Raw genomic sequence first — 20,604 nt, forward strand, 5'->3', positions numbered from 1 at the left:
AACAATGTAGGGAAAATAATAAAATTGAGTAACACATTCCCCTGTTCTTAGAACCTTTAGCCACAGCCCTTCAGAGGAGGAGTCTATGACCAGCATCATTTTCCTTAGGCTCCAACCTACAATTAGGATGCAGAGACCTGCTCATTTCCTTCAGATGGGTGTCCCCCACAATAATGCTCCCCTCTGTGAATTCTATGGCTCCAATTCTCCCCTGTCCAACTCCCAACAGAAGAAAAGAGACTGATCACAACTCCCAACAGAAGAAAAGAGACTGATAATCTCATAATTATCTTTGCATTCTTACTCTACTCGCCTGCTCTATTTTAGCGTGTGACCTATGGAACACTTCTTCCAGCTTTGACAGTTTATTTATTTAGTTCCCAGGTTAAAATCCAGACCCTCCCTCTGGATGCAATGATTGCATCAGCCCTGAAACAAGCCATCCCTAACTATGGACCCAAACAGTGTACAAATGTACCATAGCTCACCCTGTTGAACATCTGTCAGTCCTAATTTTTTCCTATTATAAACAATGCAATGAAAATCTTAAAAGGTGGGCTTCCCTGGAGGGGCAGTGGTTAAGAATCTGCCTGCTAGTGCAGGGGACATGGGTTCGAGCCCTGGTTTGGGAAGACCCCACATGCCACAGAGCAACTAAGTCAGCGTACCACAACTACTGAGCCTGCGCTCTAAGGCCCGCGAGCCACAACTACTGAAGCCCGCGCACCTAGAGCCCATGCTCCCCGACAAGAGAAGCCACCGCAATGAGAAGCCCGCACACCGCAACGAAGAGCAGCCCCTGCTCGCCACAACTAGAGAAAGCCCGCGCACAGCAACAAAGACCCAACGCAGCCAAAAATAAATAAATAAAAATAAATTTATTTTTTAAAAAAAGAAAATCTTAAAAGCTAAATCATACATGCATGATACCCTTCCAAACCTTTTCTGATTCAAAGGGTGTGTACATTTTCAATCACTCATGCAGTACTGAACTAACTACTGGGCACTCTTCTGGTATGGGGGGGATACATTAATGAGCATCAATTCACTCCCCAACCTTATAGCTCTCATGTTTTGTAGGACAAATAAGGAAATAAATGTAAACTACCAGCGGTGCTAACTGCAAAGGCCATTAGCTGAGAGCTGATGATTAGTAAGTGGTAACAAGGCAAAGAAGGACGGGACTGTGTTCCAAACAAAAAGAACTGTCATTTTAAATGTCCTGGGGCTGGAAGGAGAGTGCCGGAATTGGAAAGCCAGCCTGGCTAGAACAGAGGTATTAAGGAGAAACACAGATTGAGAGGTTGCAAGGACTCAACCTTTCAGGATGTCATAAAGCCGTTTTTAGGAGTCTTATTTTATTCTACGACCAACAGGGTAACACAGCAATTCTGTGCACATTTTGAAAATCTGGTACTTGCTGGAAAGGCTGTGTAGTATTTTACATTCCTCTGTACCTTCACCAACACCGAGTATTATTATCTTACCAATTTGTTAGTTTTAACTTGTCCACATTACATTTTTTTTCACGTTTATTTCCCATGTTTGTATCTGTTATGGACTTAATGCTTGTGTCCCCCCAGAATTCATATGTTGAAATCCTAACCCCCCAATTAGGAGGTGAAGCTTTGGGAGATAATTAGGGCATGAGGGCAGACGTGAACAGAGCTGGAGCCCTTGTAAAAAGAGACAGCAGAGAGCTTGCTTCGACCCTCTGCCATGGAGGACACATGAAGACAGCCATCTACAAGCCAGGAAGAAGGCCTTCACCAGATACTGAATCTGCCAGCACCTTGGTCTCGGACTTCTCAGCCTCCAGAACTGTGGAAAATAAATGCTTGTTGTTTAAGCCCCCAGTCTGCAGTAATTTAGCATAGCAGCCCAAGCTAAGAGATTGCCCTTGCCCATTTCCTACTGGGATTTTGTCTTTTTTTTTAAGCTAAATTTAAGACTTGCTTATTAGCTTTCGAATATTTTTTTCCTGTTTGCCTTTTAATTATATGTCAAAACATTATATACATAAGCAACCTTTTCTTTGAGGGATTCTGCCATAAAGGTATTTTCTCCTCCCAATATTATATAAGTATTCATCTATATTTTTTATTAGTAATTTCATGGTTGAACTGCTCGTATTCATTCATGATGTTTTGACTGACATCTATAAACAGAAACCTAATTTTACTCTTCAAAGGGTTAACCAGTTACCCTTGAAATGTCACCTTTAACACTGCAAGTAAAAAACTTAGAGAATAATTTATGGAGTCTTCTTAATTTTATATTTTGTTCTATTATCTAATCATATATTACTGTACCAGTACCATATATTACTTTATAATACATATCATGTGAGATAAAAGTTCTTCCATAGTAAGCTCTCCTATCCTCATTTATTCAATTTTAATTAGCTACCCTATAAGAGACTTACTCCTTTCTTAAGAAATACTGAATTAACTTTCACAGGGATTTTTAAATAAACTAATGAGGTTTCAGACTACCTGAGAACTAGAAGATATCCATCTGGAATGGAAAGAGGTGAAAATGACCTTGAAGACTTTAGCAACCCCAAAACTACTGAAATTTACATAGATTTTTGCATATAATGGGTACATTATGGAAGAGTTTGAATAAATAGCCCATAAGACAGTTTACCATAATTGACCTTTTATTTTAAAAAATTACAGGGAGCAATTTCCAGAATCTTATTTTATAAAAGTACTGCCTATATCAAACATTTTATATTACTATTAATTCCAGTGAAGAGCTGCCTTTTTTTTTTAAGGTACTAATTTCAATCGATGGGATATGCCCTTAAAATAGAAAGTTTCCATTTATTCAAATGTCAAAATTAAGATTATTGAGAAGTTTATTGCTTTATGGCTGGGCAAGATGCTACTAGCACATTTTAGGTAAATATTCTTTGTTAAAAACTATGAGGTCATTCTGTTTAAAACTTTCAGGATAATTCACAGAAAATAGATATTATATGTATTCAAATTATACATTGAAGGGCTGAGATATTAGCTAGACATTTATATGTGAAGCAGCTCTTTAAAGAAGACACACAAACAGGTCTGTCTTGGTATAATATACATAATTGAAATTAATAAAACCTGGAAGACCAATATTACGCTATGTTAAGATCTTAAAAAAAATCACACATTTAGTAGTCCATTTGTGCTTAAAATATTCATATGCATGAGAAGCTTAAAGAAAAAAAAAACACCTCTATACATGATGAAGAAAAGAAAGTAATAAATTTTTTTTGAAATTGCACTGTTATTTAAAACACTTTCCTAAATTCAGACCCTCCTTTGCAACTGGCACAGTTTTTCAGGTCTAATTGGCAACCTGGGGAGGCCCCTCTGGTATTAGTGAAGTAAAGAAGGTGGTGATAAAAGACCAAGCTGATGCCATTAATCCAGGCCTTTGAATTGCACTGGCATCTTCACCTGCATCTTCTCCACTCTCATCTTCAAGCCCATCATCCATAAGACGCTCCTTTCAAACAAAAGAAGAAACATATTCCTGAGTGATTTGAACAGCTACCATTAACTCATGACAGAAAAGGAGAGAGCTAAATTCTTCCCAAAGAAGGAATATGAGCATATAATAAGGAAGTGGAACTTCATGGTCATTAGAAATCTTCATTAAATCCAAAATTAATAAATTCCTTGTTCAAGTTCAAAGGGATTACTGCCAATTTAATACAATAAATTCTCACTGTGTGCATAATTTTCTCTTTAGACTATTTTTGGGAAGAATGATATTAGTTCTTTCCACTTAATTCTAATATATGATTGACAGTATTAGAAGTTCTCCTAGATGAAACCACACGTTTACATGTTAACTTTTCTTCAATACTATGGAATACCCTGAGTCTTTTATTATGTTGGTCTCATACAGTGCTGAAGAAACATCTATATTTAAAGTATACGAAAACCTCATTAGCATACCATTTCTTCAAGTTCTAGATTGTTTGCATTCTGCACATCATTGTTGACTTCGGCATTATTGTTGGGAGCCTGTTGCTGACCTCCTTCTTGCCTAAAAGGAAACCATCCAGCTTGGTGTCTGCTCAGTAAAGAGAAAAGAAAATAATTCACAACTGTTTTTATTTGTAACACTATCAAACACTAGTGTCCTACAAGAGAAAAATGATTAGAACTATGATAAAAGAAAAGACCAAATCTACTTCAGGCCAAGAACTACCCCTCTCAAAGCAGTAACAGGAAAACAGGAATCAATTTAAATCTAAAGTTTATCATGAGCTTAACTGACTCTATGCTAGATATTAAGACATATCAGGAGTCATAAAATCATTTTTTGATATTTTTCAAAATGAAATTCAACTAGATATTTGTTTGCCTCTTGGGACAAAGGAGGGGCAAGGGACAGTTAGTCTGCTTATGAAAAAAATCTGACCTAAACCTATAGGACTTACTATTGATAACTATAATTAATTAAAAAGCATATCTTTTGCAAGACTGCATCATACACACCTCAAGTTCTAAATAATTGATAGAGCATGTCTAACTGAACTAACAATTTTTATAAAAGACAGTAAAGGAAAAAATCTGCCTCTAGACAATTCTGATAAACGTTCTTACGTAACATAACCTGCTTTGCTTTTGATGCCAGATATCTGAAGGCCAACATTCATATTCCTTCACTCAACATTCACAACAGACTACCACATGCCAGATTCCGTGCTGAACAGTTTTAGAAAGTAATTAAAAGAAACCACAAAAAGTTAATGAACATCACTCACAAATAAACCAGTAGCATGGCTCCCATTACCATGATAAACCGACTAAAAGAAGAATAGAAGTACACAATGCTAAGGAGAATTGCGGCTCGTGAGAACGTGTACATCCAGTCTAGCCAGTCTCGATTGAAGTCTTCTTCGTTTAGCACTGGACCTCCCTGTGCATTCATTTGAACATTCTCATTCATGGGTCGATTTTCTTGGGCCACTAGGTTTGGAGCTGGTGGGGGTTCTTCTCCGGGAACGTGTGCCAGATTTAGAGGCTGTGAAGCAGCAGGCTGGGCTGGGTTGGCATTTGATGTGGCCTGAGCTGAAACTGCAGCTTGACTGAAATATTCACCAAAATAAATATTAAAAAGAAAAAAACATTTATATACTCTATTTTTCAAAGCTTCCTGGGAAGTCATATGTATTTGTCATAAACCTAATATGGGATATCACAACTCCCGCACCTCATTTCCTAGGTAAGCATAATTCCCAGTGGAAAAGTGGAGCCAACATGGATGGCAGGAGTAGCTCAGGGAAGGATGTTCTCCCAGCTTGGTAGTCTAGGTTAGCAGGGGAGAGGTGGAAGAGATAAGAACAGCCACGTGATCACTACTGTTTCTCTCTTTCACTAAATTATAAGGTAATGACCAGATCTTTTTCCAAAACTTTTCACTAATGGCCTCTTTTGCTCTTCTATACACCCACCACCTGTTCCTTAGACCCTTGTTTTGAAAGATTTGTCTAAAAAAGTACATTAATCAGGGCTTCCCTGGTGGCGCAGTGGTTGAGAGTCCGCCTGCCGATGCAGGGGACGCAGGTTCGTGCCCCAGTCTGGGAAGATCCTACATGCCGCGGAGTGGCTGGGCCCGTGAGCCATGGCCGCTGAGCCTGCGCGTCCGGAGCCTGTGCTCCGCAACGGGAAAGGCCACAACAGTGAGAGGCCCGTATACCGCAAAAAAAAAAAAAAAAAAAAGTACATTAATCATTACTCTGTGTGTCCACTCTCAGTGATAAATGATTTGTATTAGTATTTTAAGATATTAACGAGATCCAGGTAACAATCCCTCAACCCCAATCCTGACTTTTGGGAACTCCATCTGGAGAACACTGGTGTAGGTCCTTATCAAGTTATGAGGTCCTGAAGTTTGCTTATAATTTGATTGCTTAAAAGTCAGAATAAATTTTCCTGTAAAAGACTCCCAGTAAAATGATAATATATCTGAAATTTGCTTTAAATTATTTAGCAAAGGGGGGAAAGTTGTAGAACCAGACTGTCATGAATTGATAAATGTTGAAAAGCTGGGTGATGAGAACACAGTGATTCATTTCACTCTTCTATCTTTTTATATGTTGAAATTTTTCTACAATAAAGTTTTAAAATCAAGATAGCAAAATAAAATAAAATAGAAGTTTTCCAGGCTACAAAAGCCTATTTAAGCCAGCTATCTAATACATTGTATATGTAGAGGGTTCTTTCATTTCCAAAACACTTCCTATCTCATGGACATTCTGATTCATAGGTGAGTTATTTCATTAAATGTGAAAACTTGAGGCTCAGAAGTTAAATGATGTACATAAGGTTATATGATTCAGTAGCAAACTATGATAAGCCCCACTTATCTTACACAGTTCTTTTGAGGTTATAAACAAGACAAGGGGTGTAAAGCATCTAGTGGAGTACTAAGGACAAAGCAGTCACTCAAATGATAACCATTACTATGGCGACAGGTAAGGTATAAAGAGCCTTCCTGGAGCCAAGGGGTTATACAGGAGAACATTAGGATATGAAGTTAATAAAGCAGGTTAGCTTCATGGGGTAAGGTCTAGAGGAAGGATAAGGATACAGACTTCACACTGTAGGCAAGAGAGCCATCAGATGTTTTAGGGGATGGAGAATGACAGACTCAATTATGTGTTACACAAATTAACCTGGCAGTAGTACAATGAAATATAGTAAAGAGCCTAAAAGGAGAAAAAGCGATTGCAGTAAAGTGGGTCTAATATTAGAAAAGATCTGCACAAAGTACTGGAAGTAAGATATAGGGAAGGACGGAAGCTAGAAACAACATACTAACTCATCTTGGTAAGTTGTTGGATTCAGGGATAGTAGAAGCCAGAATCAAAGCTCACTAAGGTGAAGAGCTTGGAGGATGATTAAGAAGAGACAGTATCACTGACAAGGAAGTCAAGAAGGAGAATGCACTTAAGAGGATGGTGCAGTTAAATTTCAGACATACTGCATTTAAGGGAAAGGCAAACTTCTCTATGGGAATCTCCAACAATTAAGTGGAGACACAAGAGGAGGCACAGGAGATGAAGAACGGGAGTCATCACAGAAAGCTAACAACTAAGGCCACGGAAAAAGGAAATCCAAGATGACTGGCCCAGGACTGAATCCTATCTTCCCTACCAGACTGAGTATCACAAGGCACATGGTAGGTATACAAATACGTAACTGAACAAGAAATGTTACCATTTAGAAAAAGGGAAAAAGCAAAGGACACAAAATGAGTGATCAGAAAAAGAATGAAGATGACAGAATCACAGAAACAAGGACAGGAAAACGTTAAAGAGAAGCTAGAAATGTTAAATGAACACACAGGAAGTCCAGAAGAAAGAAAACCGAGAAACTGTATTTGGTACTAAGATTGTTCCATGCTGATCAGAAGCAAGACTTACTAAAATACCAACAGTCCAGAAAGCATATTAGCCACAACTGAGCCCTACATCAATATGAGCCTCCCTGACATATGATTCTTTCTATTCCCTTTTTTATTTGACATCCTACCTTCACGTAGATTTGCTGCCTTCCAGTGAAACTTTCCTAAGTTTTCTCCTCTTAAATAGATAAAATGTTCTATTAAAGAAAGCACCTGAATACTGCTAAATATAATTAGGGGAGAGAGAGAGAAGCACAGAATAGGTTTAGTTGATGTGAACAGGATGTGAACCCTTTTTCCTTTAGCCAAATACTTTAAAATAATTTTTAAAAACCAATGAAACAGGGGCCTCCCTGGTGGCGCAGTGGTTGAGAGTCCGCCTGCCGATGCAGGGGATACGGGTTCGTGCCCCGATCTGGGAGGATCCCATATGCCGCGGAGCGGCTGGGCCCGTGAGCCATGGCCGCTGGGCCTGCGCATCCGGAGCCTGTGCTCCGCAACGGGAGAGGCCACAACAGTGAGAGGCCCGCATACCGCAAAAAGAAAAAAAAAAAAAAAAAAAAAAAAACCAATGAAACACATCAGTAAATGAAATCCCAAATCAACTTATACTTAGAATCAAAAAGAAAATAAAGCAAATAGCACAATGAGTAAAAAAAATAAACTCAAATTAACTTACTATTGCATATAATACTGATGTGCATACATCTGTTGCCACCATAGCATCTGCAGTGGGCTGAAAGCGGGATACACTGGGAATCCAGCCGGAACAGCCTGCCCAGGAAGCTGGTTGTCTACATTTCTGAAATAGAGTAATAAAGAAATGCCTTTTAATGCTCCAGAAGAAGTTGAAAGCATTTCTCTACATTTTTATTTCTGAACTACAAGTAATCCACTGACAAAATGTATTAAATCTTAATGAAAAATACTTATTTTCAGCATTCCTCAAGTAAGACATTATAGCTTATGTAAGATGACCCTGACCCCAAGTATACAGAACAAGTAACATCACAGCCCAATTTTAATGGAAAAATAAAGCAACTGTGTGGCCAGATTAAACATCTGCTATCTTCTCATTTCAGCACAGAAGTCAAAAAATACTTTCATTACATTTTTAGTACATTCTTCTTGAGAACCAAAACCCTAAACTTGGGGGAGTTAGCAAAAGGATATTTTACATTAGTAATAAAATATTATTTAAAACATAGCACCTATCAACTGTAAAATAAAAAATGAACATTATTAAAATCTGTAAAATATTTTTTAGTTAAATAACCAAGATTAGCAGAACATATTTATACATGCATTCCTAAAGTAGATTAAAATTCTATTAATTCAGTAAAATTTGTGGGTGGTCACATTTAACTTTCCCTTTTTTTTTTTTTTTTTTTTTTTTTTTTGTGGTACGCAGGCCTCTCACTGTTGTGGTCTCTCCCGTTGTGGAGCACAGGCTCCGGATGCGCAGGCTCAGCGGCCATGGCTCACGGGCCCAGCCGCTCCGCGGCATGTGGGATCTTCCCGGACCGGGGCAAGAACCCGTGTCCCCTGCGTTGGCAGACGGACCCTCAACCACTGCGCCACCAGGGAAGCCCACATTTAACTTTTCTATGCCTCAGTTTCCTCATCTCTAAAATGGGGCTAATAATAGACTCTTCCTCACAGGGTCGCTAGTCTGTACTCAGTAAATGTTAGCTATTTTTATTTTTACTCTCCCCTACCACTAACTCTGAACATGACTTCAAAGTGTGTAATGTGAGGTTTGCAGAAATTCGCATACCTCAAGACAACTACAGGGATAAACATATAAGTAAATGCAGAATTTGTGAATTTTGTAACTCTCCTTTTCTTCATATTACTTGCATTTTATCTTAGCTAATATTAGTTTGATCTATCCAGAGTGAGACAAGAATAATTAACAAATTCATGAACTTTAATTTTATATCCTAAAGACTGTTAACATACAATTAGTAAAAATTGATTATAGAACCTAATTTAGAAGAGCTTGGGAGGCTAAGACTTATCAACAAACTGTACTGAAGGCAACTTGGTGCTAGATTAAGGCATCAACTCTCCTGCATGTAACCTGAAATTTCCTCATCCTTGGAGGAATAATAGGAGCCATACAGTGGCTCCCATCCTCAGAAGATCCTCCTGCCTCCTGAATGCAGCCCTCCCCACTACTTCCCAAGCTTTCCCACATACTGAATGAAGAAGGAAAAGCAGAGAATCCTCCATGAGAGTTCCTCCCAGCTCTTGATAAACAAGTCCTGTATAAGAAGAGGAAAAGAACCTTACCCCACCTATACATTTAAAAAGATATCAATTAGGGATCAAATCTGGAGAGAAAGCCATACCACTGGAGCAGAGACGTATTATAAAACATTTATATAAATGTTTTGGCATTTGTATAAATGCTGTTAGCATTTCCCCCAGTGAACTGACACATCTAAGCAAAATGAAAACTATCTAAATCAAGTATTAGCCATAATATTAGTCAGTATCTAGGTATATATTTAAATTTTCTTAGTATTTCCAACTAAGAAAAAACTCATCCTCCTAAAATAGAACTCAACCAATCTCTACCACTAAGAGGAAATATAACCTCACACAAGTCCATTACTTCAACTGTTAAATGTGAAGGCTGGACTTTGTCACTGTTTTTAAAGGTCAAGGGAAGAAAAGGCCACTAACAATCACTTAGAAAAAATTACTATAGCTTCCCACCTCACCTTCCTGCAGCCAAAAACATAAATGTGATTACTGAAACTATGTTGTCAAGAAAATAAATAAATTCCCCTAGATGATTCCCATATGCTTCTTCCCTTTCTCACCAATAACTTAAAAACTACTGGACTGTATAATTGCTAAGGTACATTCCAGGCCCAGGTTGGTATACTACAACTTCCCACTGTGTTAATTATCCTTCAGACAAGATGTTATATATTTGGTACTCTATAGAAAACAAGAAAAAAGTTTTATTTGATATGAAATTATAAAGTTACTGTTAAAGCACATAATAATAGAGTAGTGAAACATATTACATATGAATTTAATATATTCTAGAGGATGCATCATTAAATACCACAATAGAGAATTATTATTTGGAGCTGAGAAAAGTGATGACCAAATTGGTGGTTGGGGGAAGGGAGTTTAAAGGTTCACCTCATTCCATATTCAAATGAGTTTCAAGTAGACTAAAATAAAGTATTGAGTTAAACCACAGATAATCTAGATGCAATTAGAATTGACTATTTACCAAAACTATGGAAGGAGGAAGGCTTTCCTAACTTATAAACAATAGAAGAAAGCACAAAAAAGATAACGTATTTGACAACATAAAATTTAAAGATACTGGGCTTCCCTGGTGGCGCAGTGGTTGAGAGTCCACCTGCCGATGCAGGGGACACGGGTTCGTGCCCCGGTCCAGGAAGATCCCACATGCCATGGAGTGGCTAGGCCCGTGAGCCATGGACGCTGAGCTTGCGCGTCCAGAGCCTGTGCTCCGCAATGGGAGAGGCCACAACAGTGAGAGGCCCGCGTACCACAAAAAAAAAAAAAAAAAAATCACAGTAAGATTCAGTTTCTGTCATAAGAAAATCATTTGTAAAATACATTCTGGAGCATCCTCTGTGCCTGTTTCCTTATATAGGTATGAGAACATTTCCTATCCCATAGGGTTGTTAAATTATATTTATATATTAAGCACATCAATGTCTGGTACAAAGTAAGGAAATATTAATAAAATATTGTTATTATCATTGCTAGGGAGGGAAATATAATGATGTGTTCACCAAAATCTGTGCTTTCCTCCTATAGTTTAACACCTTGAGTATTTGCTGGGAAGTGTGGCTCCCCAGCTAGGGACTACATTTCCTAGGTCCTCTGGCAATTCATTGAGCTATGTGGCTAGTTCTTGCTCATGTAATCAGTGACAGTGGAATATATCACTTCTAGGCCAAGGTATTTACAAAGTAGGTGTGTTTCCCTATGCTCCTTTCTCCATTTGCCAAGTACATACAGATGAACAGATGAACTCCAAGATTTTATGAATCTTTTTTCTAATTTTAATTTTATATTATAGTTGATTAACAATGATGTGTTAGTTACAGGTGTACAGCAAAGTGATTCAGTTATACCCATACAAGTATCCACTCTTTCTCAAATTCTTGTACCATTTAGGTTATTACAGAATATTGAACCGAGTTCCCTGCGCTATACAGTAGATCCTTCTTGGTTATCTATTTTCAATATAGTAATGTGTACATGTCAATCCCAAACTCCCAATCTATCCCTCCCTTTTTTATTTTTTATTTATTTATTTTTTTGGCAGTGTAGCTTGCGGAAAAGCTTAGTTACTCGACCAGGGATAGAACCCGGGCCCTGGCAGTGAAAGAACCAAGTCCTACCACTAGACTGCCAGGGAATTCCCTTATGAGTCTTGAAAAGCCATAAAAGTGAAAAAACCCTGGGTCTTTGAATCACCAGATGGTGAAAAATCACCTACAGGGGATTAAACACTAGAATCAGACTACTACATGAGTAAGAAGCAAACTTCTATGATGTTAAGATTCTAAGATTTGTTAGTTACATTATTATTTATCATCTGTCAAAATGTTTTATAAAAAAGTGAGTTAATAAAATTCATATTTTCCACATAAGCTAAAGTAAAAAAAATAAATAAAAATAAGTTGAACTTTAACTGAATTTAATCAAGCTCTAGATCTAACTACCAGTTTACAGGCAACCTGTGAAAACAAAGGAAAATATTAATGATGCCACAAGGATGTAGTGAGCCGAATCTAGACTACTATGGGAAATTACATAGAACAACAGAAAAGGCATAAAGTCAAAGAAGGTAGGGATAGGGATTTGATTAGAAGAGCCTTAAGAAACATCAACCAAATGCAGTAGGTCAATCTCTTTCAATACTGATCCAATCAAAACAACCATAAAAAGACATTCGAGACAATCAGGGAAAATGGATCACGAATTGGATATTAAATGATATTAAAATTTTTAAAATTTTGTTGAGTGTTCTAATGGTATTGTGATTCTTAGTCCATATCTGTCACGTCTGTTACAGATACACAGTATTTACAGATGAAGTGATATGATGTCTACATTTTACTTTAGAAATACTCCAGCCCAAGAAAAAAAGGAGGAGCAAGGCGGAATGGTTGAAGAATCGTAGTCTATTAATAGTTGCTGAAGCTGGATGTTAGGTAAGTAAGGGTTTCTTATAATAGACATTCATTAGTATGCTTTTTAAAGTTAAGAATTATAAAGGAGAGGAGATGAAAGGAACTAGAAACTTCAACAATCAGGGACAAATTCTTTCATAGAAAACCTGCATGGAATCCCCACTTCGTTTCCAGAATATGCCTTTTCAAGACTTTCCACACTGCTTTGTTCTCCTCTGCTGAACCTCCCTTAAAATCAGCCAAAATGTTACCAACTATGAAGCCCTCCCCCTTCCTCCAAGCAGAGACAGTCACTCCCTCCTCCAGGCTCCTGCAGAACTTTTTCAAGACCATGATAGCACATCAATGAATGGCAGTTTATTTGCCAATCTGACCTACTTCCATTGAGGGCAACTACACAATTCATTTTCCTGTCTTCATTGCCCAGCTACAGCAAATTCTAAAGTAAACTTTTCCTGAATAAAGCCACAAGGTCCTCATACAGACAAATATGCTTATTCAGTCACCAATACTTAAAATCTGGCCAACAGGTCTTACTAGGGAAAAGTTTTAAACGGGAGAGCAGAGGGGAGAGAACCACCATTATAAATGAAGTCAAAATACAAATGGTAAGCTAGGAAATTATATTGGAACAAATGACATACAAAATATTCACTTCAAGACAGTTAACACAGACTTTCAAGTCAGATATGGATTTGAACTTTAGTCCTGCTACTGACCACTTCTGTGAACTTAGGCAGGCTACATAACCTTTCATCCTTCTTCTCCTCATCCATAAAATGGGAGAGAATAGTACCTAGACCACAGAGTTGGTAAAAAGTTCAATGAAATAAAGCATGTATAAGTGCTTAATACAATGCTTAGCCTGAGCTAAGTGCTCAATAAGCATTAATTATTAATATCCTTTTAGATAAAGAACTGTCACAAATGAACTTTTTAAAATACCAACACGCCAACAAATAAGCATTTCACAAAACAAAAGGAATGTCTCTTTATCGTGTCTCAGGTTAAAACAAGGACATCCCAACTTATCATACTGGGAAGTACATATCTGTAATGGTATGGTGAATCGGGCTCTTTAACAACTGCTATTGGAAAAGTAAACTGGTATAACTTTTCTTTTTTATGGCTGAATAGTATTCCATTGTGTAAATATGTACCATGATTTCTTTATCCATTAATCTACCTATGGACACTTAGGCTGCTTCCTTATCATGGCTATTGTAAATAATGCTGCAGTGAACATGGGGGTACATATATCTCTTCAAATTAAGTATTTTCATTTTCTTCAGACAAATACTCTGAAGTGAAATTGATGGATCATATGGTAGTTCTATTTTTAATTTTCTGAGGAAACTCCATAATGTCTTCCATAGTGGCTACACCAATTTACATTCCCAACAACAGTGCACAAGGGTACCCTTTTCTCCACGATCCTGATCAACATTTGTTATTTGTTGTCTTTTTAATAATAGCCATTCTGACAGGTGTGAGGTGGTATCTCATTGTGGTTTTGACTTGCACTGCCCTGATGATTAGTGATGTTGAGCATCTTTTCATGTACCTGCTGGCCATCTGTATGTCTTCTTGGGAAAAAGTCTATTCAGATCCTCTGCCCATTTTTAAATTGGATTGTTTGTGTTTTTGCTATTGTATGAGTTCTTTATATATTTTGGATATTAACCCCTTATCAAATATATGATTTGCAAATATTTTCTCCCATTCAGTAGGTTGCCTTTTCATTTTGTTGATGATTTCCTTTGCTGTGCAGAAGCTTTTTAGTCTGATGTAATCCCATTTATTTTTGCTTTTGTTGTCAAATCTAAAAAATCATCACCAAGTCCAGTGTCAAGGAGCTTATTTTCTTCTAGGAGTTTTATGGTCTCAAGTCTTACATTCAAGTCAAATTCATTTTGAGGTAACTTTTATTTTTTTGGCCATGCCCCACAGCTTGCAGGATCTTAGTTCCCCAACCAGGGATTGAACCTGTGCTCTCGGCAGTGAAAGCACAGAGTCCTAACCACTGGACTGCCAAGGAATTCCCATTTTGAGTTAATTTTTAAGTATGGTATAAAATAGTAGTCTAGGTTCATTCTTTTGCATGTGGCTGTTCAGTTTTCCCAACACCATTTATTGAAGAGACTGTCTTTTCCTCATTATATATTATTGCCTCCTTTGTCTTAAATTAATTGACTATCTATATATGGGTTTATTTCTGGGTTCTCTATTCTGTTCCATTGATCTATGTGTCTGTTTTTATGCCAATACCATATTGTTTTAATTACTGTTACTTTATAGTATAGTTTGAAATCAGGGAGTGTGATGCCTTTAGCTTTGCTCTTCTTTCTCAAGATTGCTTTGTCTATTTGAGGTCTTTTGTGGTTCCACACAAACTTTAGGATTGTTTGTTTTATTTCTGTGAAAAATATCATTTGGAATTTTGATAGGGATTGACTGAATCTACAGGTTGCTTTGAGTAGTATGGACATTTTAACAACACTAATTCTTCTAATCCATGAGCATGGAATATCTTTCCATTTATTTGTGTCTTCAATTTTTTTCATCATTGTCTTATACTTTTCAGTGCATGGCTCTTTCACCTCCTTGGCTAAACTTATTCCTAATACAGACTTTAAATGTTGTAGATTTATATTTGATCTGGAAATATGTCCAGGCTACATTATGCTTTTTTAAAAGGTTCATAAAATAAAATAGTATGATATTTCTATTTAAAAAGTATACTTAGACAATTATTTGGAAGGAAACTACAAAAATGTTAGCAATAGTTATCTCTGGGTGGTGGGTTATAAGCAATTTTTACTATTAAAAAATCGGATAACACAGAAGGGGTACAATGAGTAGGTTTTCAGTTTTAGTAATTATAAAACAAGGTTGTTACTATTTCAGGGAGGAAAATTGAGTGTACAAAACAGTGGGTATTCTATAAACCAGTCAGCAGTTTTTGGAGTTAAATAAATATGACAGCACAGCACACTGAGTCCAAAACAGTCAGTCAAGATTTATAAACATGACATTATAAATGGATAGCCAATGTGGTGATATACATGTACTGTTTGGTCTTCTCATGTTTCCTCAAGATCTTGATGGGCAAATAATCACCTGCATTAGAGCTTGTTAAAAAGTGAGGTTCCCAGAATGCTGTTAAGTTGGCAGATTCCTAAGCACTACCCTAAACCTAGTGATTCAAAAACTCAGGGAGTAGGGATCAGAATTTACCAATTTTAACAAGTTCACTAAAGATTGAGAGTACTAACCTACATGGTGGAAAACACATGTGACTAGTTAAACATATACTGAAGTCTAAAAAAGGTGCACAGAGATTATATTTCGTTGGTGAATTCTTCAAGGTCACTAAATTACTGCTCTTGTACATTTAAGGCTAAGGCTATGTTCAATAAAATTTACTTAAAGACAGATGTAAAGTCTTCATTAGTAAAAAAATTACAACTTTAAGATGAAATTAAATCACGTTCATTGTTGAACTGAATAACCTATTTACTGAACTTTCACTTAAATTGTTTTGTAAATCACAAAGTGCTCTTTCCAAATACAGATTCATTTTCCAGCACCTAGCACTGGCATTCATTCAAATGTTTCAGTGTATCAGACTCATAGATGACTATAAATCTGCTTGCTGAATGAATGTACAACATTCATTTATAAATATGAATGAATTTATAAATAACTGCTAACACATCAGTAAACACTTTACATACATGAACTCTTAATCCACACAAAAATCCTGTATGAGATAAGTAGTGTTATCTCCAGATCATGAGCAAACTGAAATAAAGTAGAGAAGAGACTTGCCCAAGCTAGTCAGTGGTTAGGGCCAGGATTCAAACCAAGGCAGGCCGGCTCCTGAATCTGTACATCCACTAAGCTATACTGCCCTCCTGATTTAAAACATTATTCATCTAGTAATAGATTCCCCAAGTAAAGCTCAAATCTTTAAGGATTTTATTGCTTATCATCTTAATACTCATTTTTAGCAAAATAAACACTATTTCAGATTTTTCTAATCTGTTTTATATACTTCTAAGAGCTAAATGCCTTTGTCTCCAAAGTTTGTTGATTTTCGCAACAGCCTAAAGAAATTATTAATCTTTTCCCAAGATAACCATGGTCTTATTCTGAAGATGTGCAACTTTACACACTTTGTTTTGTTTATTACAAAATATATTCACTGTAAGTATGAGAAAGAGTTAAAAATCTTACTGTGCAGAGATAACTATTATTAACATCATTACATATTCTTCCAGGTTTATTATATCCATAATTTTCTCACTTTCTATCACTACCACCGTATTTGGTAAAATATTAGTAAAATCACTCTGTATAAATTGAGAGGAACTGAACTGTCTTACTCTGCAAAAAAGACAGTAAAGGAATCACTGTCATAAGACAGAAAGTATTTTAAGCCATTATTCTATAATGTAAACAATGACAACACTGTTTTTTATAAATAACTAAATTTTGGTTTGTAATAATCATTTTCTGAAAACAAAAATATTGATAGTTTCATAGGATGCTTCATAAAAGTCTACAATCAGCCTCATCTAAACACTTATTTTTAGAAGAAAAACTCAAGAATATGAGACAAATGAGTCTTTTAAATATTTTGCTATATACTCTGCTTTGTTTTTCTGCATTAAGAATTGAATTAAGTTTAAAGTTCTAAGTAGAAAGAACCTGTATGTTATTACATCCTGTTTGGCATAACAGTCAGTGGCTACTCCTTGGTTATATCACTTACTACCATTCTGAGGGGTCCTAGCCATTTCCTTATTTCCAGCCTCGCCATCATGGATCTGGAGCACTGTCACACACTGCAGTCCCACAGCATGATATGCAACACAAAACAACTATCACTACCTATTATTCATGTTTCTTTTACTTCAAAAGTACTCTGGTTTCAGACATAACCCAGGTCTAAACTGTATTCTCCAAGATCTTCCTTTCTGAGCTGTCTGAAAGATATGCTGTGGCTGTCGACTGCATTGGCCCCCCTGGAACTAACCAAGAGGCCTGCTGTAATTGCTAAATATAAGGTAGCCATAGCAAGCTTCTTGAGTAACCTCCTCTAAGAAAGACTCTGGATAACATGCAATGGTTAGCATATCTTCATAATACATCACAGTTTTATTCTACCTCAGTTGTTACCAAGCCTGGCTGATCATAAACACCAGTGGAAGTTTTTAAAAGCATATTACTGGCCCTATAGTCTTCCAAGAACACCCTTACTCACCCATCTGCTCCCCAGAAGACTAATTTGCATAGACCTATAGTGAGACTGAGTAAAAACAAAAATTTTAGTTACTTATATCCTTGTTATTCAAAGTATGTTCTAAGCATCAGAAGCATCAGCATCACAGGGGAGCTTGCTGGAAATACAGAATCTCAGGCCCCATAAGACCTACTGAATCAGAACCAGCATCTTAATAAGATCTCCAGGTGATTAGCACAAACATTAAAGACTGAAAAGTACTGCCCTAGACAATTCTAATGTACAACCAGCTTTCAAAAGCACTGCTCCTGGGCTTCCCTGGTGGTGCAGTGGTTAAGAATCTGCCTGCCAATGCAGGGGACACGGGTTCAAGCCCGAGTCCGGGAAGACACCACATGCCGTGGAACAACTAAGCCCGTGCGCCACAACTACTAAGCCTGTGCTCTAAAGCCTGCAGGCAACAACTACTGAGCCCGCATGCCTAGAGCCCATGCTCCACAACAAGAGAAGCCACCGCAACGAGAAGCCCGTGCACTGCAACGAAGAGTAGCCCCCGCTTGCCTACACTAGATAAAAGGCCACGTGCAGCAACAAAGACCCAGCGCAGCCAAAAATAAAATAAATAAAATAAATAAATTAAAAAACAAAACAAAAAACACCATTCACTTTTAAAAAAAGCACTGCTCCTGGGAATTCCCTAGTGGTCCAGTGGTAAGGACTCCATGCTCTCACTGCAGAGGGCCCGGGGTTCAGTTCCTGATCAGTGAACTAAAATCCCACAAACCATGTGGGGCAGCCAAAAAAAAAAACACTGCTCCACCTAACCCTCTAATTCTCAAAACATATAATCAGGTATATGAGTAAATTTCAAACGTACTTTGATTACTGAAGGGGGCTACCATGAAAGTCTGGAGTCACAGATTTTTAAGAGGCCCACAGCTATCAGTTTCACTCACCCTTGCATTACATATGGGAACTGATGACTCTGTGCTGGGTCGGTTTGTGCTTGTGGAAGGGTTCGTTGCCTCAATCCTTCTGAGGACGAACTGGTAGCTAAAGACAAGGTTTCTTGACTGGATGATGGAGTTGATGATCCTGACAGATCTGAACTCTACAAACAAAAATGTAATTATTTTTTCAAGGAGATTTAATTCATTACAATCACAATATTATAGACACACTGCTAAAAATGTACTTATGAAATCCCTCTGCAAAAAGTGAATTTTAGAAATTTACTGATTTGACTCCTGTGCCCAACTTAACAGGTAGATATTTTAATTCTTACGAGACTGAAGAGTTTAGAAAATCAAAATCACTTTAATTACACAACATTAGTCCATTTCTCAACTATAAAAGGCTGAGTAGTAATTATATACAAAAAAAATAGCATACAAAATTTGTGAAAATTAAATTCATATAAAGCTCTTTTCATGATGCTTAACACATAGGAAGTGTTTAATAAATGGTACTAGTAACTGTCACTTAAACAGTTACTATGAACTACTACTGTATAACATGCTATATTAGTAGTACATTTGTTTAAAATATTGAGGAACATGCTAGAATTTGGTGTTATCTCTGACATTAACAAGGAACATAACCTTAAAATTCACTTAACCCCTGAGTCTCAGCTTTCCTATAAAAAAATGAGATTGAACTACATTTTCAAGATTTCTTTCAGTTCAAAAATTCTATTAGTTTATAGATACCACCACCAAGTATTGTTTTTTAACAACATGAACAAGATACCAAACAGGATTTTAAAATTCTCATGCTTCAGTGATGTCAGTAACTCACAGATTCAATAACCTCAAACAATATAATCTCTTGAAGACCACCTCAATTTGCTGCTGCTTGAAAATATTTTGTCAAGTGTTTTATGTAAATTTAAAACACAATTGCATTTTATATAAATTACCCACTTTAAAAAGCTGGGTACAAAATAATTTCAACATCCTTCCAGGTTCATTAAAATTGCATTTACCTGTACTGCCTTCCTATTTACAGCATGTCTTTTTGCCTCTCTACCTTCCTTAGTCCTGCCATGTGAAAGGTCCCAAGGACACTGGTCTTTTGCAAAACTAACAAAAGCTTTAAGATGTTATTCCACACCACACAGACACCAGAAACCTTACTAGGGAGCCTGACTGTTAGGCACATAACCTGGAAAGTGTTCTTTTTTGGCATGATTTCTTGTTAAAGGGACCATCAAAATATGGTGTTCATTAAAAAATTAATAGAAGAAAGGCCTAGCCATTTGGCAGCACAGCCTAATTTCTCTAGAACTAATTATTTCTGGCCCTTATTGGATAACTCTTTCATGAACAGATTTTTAAGACATTTTCAAGTCCCACTGAAATTTATCTGCCATAAAAAATTAAGAGGAATTCAACTTAATTCTCCTTTGATACTTTTTAGATTTTTAAAACACACCTTAAAAAAACTGAATATATATACTAATGACATGAAATCATGAACGAGGAACCACTAGAAAAGTGAGGAGGTTCTTTGTCAACAAAAACAGGAGCAACACAACTGTGTCCAAAGACTATATACAGAACTCTATGCCAATGCCAGGGTTTTGTCCCTTCTTATGCAAGGTAGGAAACATAGAAAGACCCTTAGGTTTACTGACAAAACGTATCTCAATTTAATGTAAGCTAAACTCCCATGGCTGGTACTAGAAAATACCACTGAGGCTATGCTAATTAAATACAGCAACTAGAAGATCTAGTTTTTTAA

The 20,604-nt window shown here is 36.9% G+C and overlaps 1 protein-coding gene across 1 annotated transcript in view; it reads right to left on the reverse strand.

Moving 5' to 3' along the window:
* Positions 1–2,654: 2,654 nt before the first annotated feature.
* HERPUD2 (HERPUD family member 2) overlaps positions 2,655–20,604 on the reverse strand; it is a 44,984-nt gene continuing 27,034 nt past the window's right edge. The window contains exons 5-9 of the mRNA XM_060108630.1: positions 18,819–18,973; positions 8,093–8,215; positions 4,769–5,092; positions 3,954–4,071; positions 2,655–3,498 (exon numbers count right to left, since the gene is read on the reverse strand). Of these exons, the coding sequence (XP_059964613.1) occupies positions 3,337–3,498; positions 3,954–4,071; positions 4,769–5,092; positions 8,093–8,215; positions 18,819–18,973 (882 nt within the window). The 3' untranslated portion in view covers positions 2,655–3,336. The remainder of the gene's footprint in view (positions 3,499–3,953; positions 4,072–4,768; positions 5,093–8,092; positions 8,216–18,818; positions 18,974–20,604) is intronic.

This window comes from Mesoplodon densirostris, chromosome 9, assembly GCF_025265405.1.
Source record: "Mesoplodon densirostris isolate mMesDen1 chromosome 9, mMesDen1 primary haplotype, whole genome shotgun sequence".
Taxonomy (NCBI): Eukaryota; Metazoa; Chordata; class Mammalia; order Artiodactyla; family Ziphiidae; genus Mesoplodon; species Mesoplodon densirostris.